At 33.9% G+C, this 5,028-nt stretch overlaps 1 protein-coding gene across 1 annotated transcript; it reads left to right on the forward strand.

The window, feature by feature from the left end:
- Positions 1-1,548: 1,548 nt before the first annotated feature.
- Positions 1,549-4,888, forward strand: LOC122717311. The gene is made up of 2 exons (XM_043941264.1): positions 1,549-2,135; positions 2,565-4,888. The coding sequence occupies exon 2, from the start codon at positions 2,565-2,567 to the stop codon at positions 4,194-4,196; it is 1,632 nt and encodes a 543-aa protein (XP_043797199.1). The 5' UTR covers positions 1,549-2,135; the 3' UTR covers positions 4,197-4,888.
- Positions 4,889-5,028: the final 140 nt, after the last annotated feature.

Genomic DNA, 5,028 nt, shown 5'->3' on the forward strand with positions numbered 1-5,028 from the left:
GTATTTCATACGTTGTAATTAGATTAAGCGTGTATCAATTATTATTTAAAAATGATTTGAATGTTTTCAATTATAATCCATTTGAGATGAAGCTTTATCAAACGCTTTATCTGTCCTATAATTAATTATTTTATAATCTTAATCGAATCGAAAGTTGGAAGAAAACAATTTATAGTTTATAGTGAAAGGATAAAAATGTAAAACAACGTTGGTGAGGTGACGAGGTGAGGTTAACGATACAATAACAAATTAATTGTCGGATATGAATAAAAAAAAAATACCGTAAGAATCAAAATACGATTGAATATGAAAATAATTAAAACTTCGTTTAACGATACGTTTAGATATTTATATAGATATAAGTGATATTTAATGATATAAAAGTGTAATTAATAATATATAGAAATTCATTATCGTTAAAAACGATCTGAATATAAGAAAATTGTGAATTCGAATACAATCTTTTCTAATAATATTTTATTACGAAAAAAGAATGTAGTATCGTAAAGAAAATTTTATTAAAATGATGATATTGCGGATTAAAATATTATATTTGTAAGCAAAAGAGATATTCCCATTGTAATCGCGTAACTTAATATTTTTAATTTTACATACGAGATATTTAATTAATCGATATGAATAATTTGGCTGTTTGTAGCGTTTTTATAAATAAACTTTTGGCAACGATGCGAAAAAAATATATTGCCAAAGTGACGATACTTGAACGCGAAAACATAACCTCGATACCGTATAACCTACCTTGAACGTAGAATACGGCTCCATATTTGTTCGTCGTTCAACCACGTGGAGGCGTTCTCACTGTCAGTCAACAGATGAAAAACTATGAAAAATTATATATAATAAAAAATTGATATATTACGAAACATGATTACAGAAAATTTTTGATTATATTTATTTGACGTAATATTTCGTAGCACATACGTGGTATAAAATGATATCTATGTCGACAGGTTCAAACATGAAAAGTTCAAAATTGGAATTTCGGAATTTGAAAAAATCGCAAAATCAGAATATCAGAAATACGAGATCATATACGTATAAGAAAATAGAAAAGTTGTAACAATAATAACAATAATAATAATAATAATAATAATAATAGATTTATTTATATAGATTTAACAAATTATGCATATATATGGTACAAATGTATAAAAAAAGAAAGGAATTTACTTTATCGATAATCTTCCATTTTTACACAGAAGAAAGATTTTTTTTTTTTTTTTTTTTTTTGAATTGAAATAAAAATTGATACATGTACATATTAGAATTAATATTTCAACGATTATATATATATATATATATATATATATCGATAGTTGTTTTATGTGTTTGTAATTTTGTCATTCAATATTCATATAAATAAAATCAAAATAACTTTAAAAAAAATTTTTTGAACTTTAAAACTTTTTTTTTTTCTTAATTAATATTAATACGTATCTTAAAAATAAACGTACAATGCATATGTATAAAGTTAAAAAAAAGAAGTTGGTAAAAAAATAGAAATAATATTACAAAGACAGACGAAAAATAATATTTTTTTTTACTTATTTTTCTTATATGTTCATGAGGAGGATGTCACAGTTTTTTATTGTAAAAAGAAGAGAAAATAAAATAAAATATGAAATAAAAAGAAAAAAAGGAGACAAAACAGAAATAGAAAGTTTAATTTATATAAAATATGATGTAAAAATGTTGATTTTTAGGAGGAAAATTTAAACAAAATTTCTTCGAAAGAAGAAATAAGAGAGAGATTTATGTTAATAAATGCATGCATGCAATTGTAATCAATTTAGATATGTTACCCCGGGAACAGAGGGTATATATTCAAGGAACGACGCTCGAAATACTACTACTTTTATCCGGGCACCGGGCATAGTGCCCACAAGTAAGCTCTGTCTTTTCGACAATACACGTATCTTGCGAGATTTCGGCTATTGTAATTCGATTATACATTTCTGTTCATTTTTTGTTACTTATATTCGATAATATTTTAAATAAGATCGGATAATTATTTTCATTCGTAATTCGTAACGAAATTCGTCGTAAAGAAATATAAAATATTTATTATTATTCAATAATTGCTGTGATATCAAGATTAAGTGTAACGTTGCAAGGTAAGTTTCCCACAAAAAATCCACAATCGTGATAAATTTTTAATAATAAAGTTTAAATTGTTGGTTTAAACGATAATTATTATCATCAATTTTTTCTTTTCTCTTTATCTCTATATCTCTCTTTTTCTTTTTTTTTTTCGCATTTGTTTCCTAGGGTTTGGTAACTAAAATAAGATTAAATTTAACAGATATGCATGGTTGATCGATAAAGATTGGTCAAAAATATCAAATCGTCGGGTTTTTTTTTAAATTTTTTATTCAAAATTACGTAGAGAGAGAGAGAGAGAGAGAGAGAGAGAGAGAGAGAGAGACGTAAAAATAAAAAGCACGATTGAACGCAATACCGATAAAATTCGAACAAGGAGATGATAGCGATGGTAGTGGTGATGACGATTCAAAACGATCGATATCGATAAAAAAAACTTTTAGATGGGGCGCAAAAAGCATCATCGAAGGAAAGGAAATAATTTATCGTTATCGAGAAGATCGAAATGCGATAATCTCGATTGCGTTGACGACGGAGAGAAAGCGATGGAGGAGAAGGAGAGAAAGGGGGAGAAAGATGGAAGAAGCGAAGGGGATAAATTTTCGAGGAGAGAAAAGAGAGGGGACGTGGAGGAGGCGTCGAACGTGCCGATCGATGCACGTTCCCGATCGATGAGGGCATTTTTACGGGACGACGACGACGTTTCGTCGACGTTTCGGCGGGAATCGAGCGAGGATGAGAACGAGGAAGAGGAAGAGGAAGAGGAAGAGAGAGTCGAGTTGAACGTGAGACCGCGATTCGTATTCGTATCGAGCCTTTGCGCTGTATGTATGCATAGATCGAAATTACTTTGCGAGCGTTGCCGAATGGTATCTTATTGCTCGACCGCTCATCGAGCGCAAGGATCTACGAAGCATCGCGAGTTGTGCGAACCGTTGAACGAGATTCGTTCATCGATGGTATCGATGCTCTCCTCCGATAAGTCGGGGAGCGCGCGACTCGATCCGGAACAGTATCGCGTTTATCGATTAAAATTGATCGCGTCCCTCGAATCGAAGATCGGAAGACGATTGGAACTTTGGGAGAGGGAGATTATCCTATATCCGAGAGTTTGTCGGAGTTGCCGTTGCTTCAGCGAGAAATCGACTTGTTGCTCTCGTTGCGGAATGGAATATTTTTGCGAGGAACACGGCGAGGGACACGAAAATTGGTGCGCGCAGTTTCAAATTTTGCAAAGGGTTTTACTTTTCCAGCATAGATACGGTTGGGTCGATCCGAAAATTCCCAACGAATTTCGCCAAATATCCGTAACGCGATCCAATCTCGATCTCGACCACTTATTATTCGAGATATACGGAAATTGCCCGTATTATCGAAACATGGATACTTACACGTACTCGACGTTATCCCAATTGTGCACGATTCCATTGACGGCTCTTTATTCCACGCAAACTTGTTGCCCCGAATGGGGGAATAAAATCGAATGGACGATTCATCTGGTCGGCGCGGAATTTCAATTCGAAGGTATAAATTTACGCGTTTGGGAAAAATTGTTCCTTCATTTTTTACCAAATTTAAAGAGGCTCCGTTTGATCTTGATCGGTCCGGAATTACGATTGCCGAGTGGCGTGCCACCGAGACTTTTATCCACGGTTCGATTGTGCAAGAAGTGTAAATCCACCGGTAGAGCCGTTAACGTTACGTTTAAACCCGAGATGCTTTATCACGACGCGGTTGAACGTCTCGCTGCGCCCGATCTAATTTGTATTTACAATCCTGGCCTCTACCGAAAAACCGGGTTCGGGGGGAAGGATAGCTGGTTCGAAACGATACGCGAGTTTTGCAAAGCATCGGTCCCCGTTGCCGTTACCTCTTACACGAAGCACGAAATCCTATGGGAGATAGCTCGTATAAGTTCCGTCGCGGATGTACAAGTCGTGTTACAACCGCGTCAAAATCCATTTGCGTCGGTGAAACCGGATCGAAATTTTGTCAGCGACGATACCGATCCTCTTATCTACAAGAATTACTATCTCACCATTGTAAAAGGTAAATCGACCAACGATCGCTCGTAGCAGGTCGAAAGCATTCTTTATTTCCATTCTTTATTTCGAATGAAACGTCATCGAAAACTTTGCTTCGTTTCGACGTGTCGCGAGAACATTTCGACTCTGTAACGTGCGTAATAAACGTTGGTAATACGATTCGAGGATTCGTACTTCAACCTCCAAACGTTCGAAACGATTTGTTGCTATTGCGTTCTCTTATTATCTACCGCACCGTGTCGCTCGATTCGACGCTTCGTGTTTCCTCGAATTTCTATGTATAGGCGAGAATTATTACACAAGTAATATTTGCAACGTGTGAAAAGACCGATTATAATTATATAAACCATTCGTTTTGTTTTGGTTAAGATACATACAAATCGCAAGAGTGAATATTAAATTATACAATTAGAGGTTATACAGTTATTACGAGCTAGTTTGCGTATACATATCTATATCACAGACGAAACTGCATTAATATATGTTCCGATATGTTGGAATGATGGAACGCTTGTAAACGCATTATATCTAGATACTTACGCAGCTTATGCGTGTACGTATACCGATGCAATATATAATTCGACTAAATATACGTATAATAAATATACGTACAATAAATTGTACCTAACAAATAAAACATAATTCGAAACGTGAAAATTATGTACATAATTAAGGGATAAGGTGTATCGTCCATCGCGTTTCAGATCATAACATACGATTAATTTACTTAATGTACTCACGTGTCTCTTTGCTTGTTTTTGTACTGTTTTCAAAGTCGAAGGAAGAAGAGGGAAAAGTAGAAGAAAAAGAAGAAGAAAAAGAAGAAGAAAAAAGAAGAAGAAAAAAAAGACGAAAAGCGGAA

This window comes from Apis laboriosa, unplaced genomic scaffold (assembly GCF_014066325.1).
Source record: "Apis laboriosa isolate Shangri-la unplaced genomic scaffold, ASM1406632v1 scaffold11_cov152, whole genome shotgun sequence".
Taxonomy (NCBI): domain Eukaryota; kingdom Metazoa; phylum Arthropoda; class Insecta; order Hymenoptera; family Apidae; genus Apis; species Apis laboriosa.

Coding starts and splice junctions, on each gene's coding strand:
- LOC122717311 (XM_043941264.1), top strand. CDS start 2,565: ATGGGGCGCAAAAAGCATCATCGAAGGAAAGGAAATAATTTATCGTTA.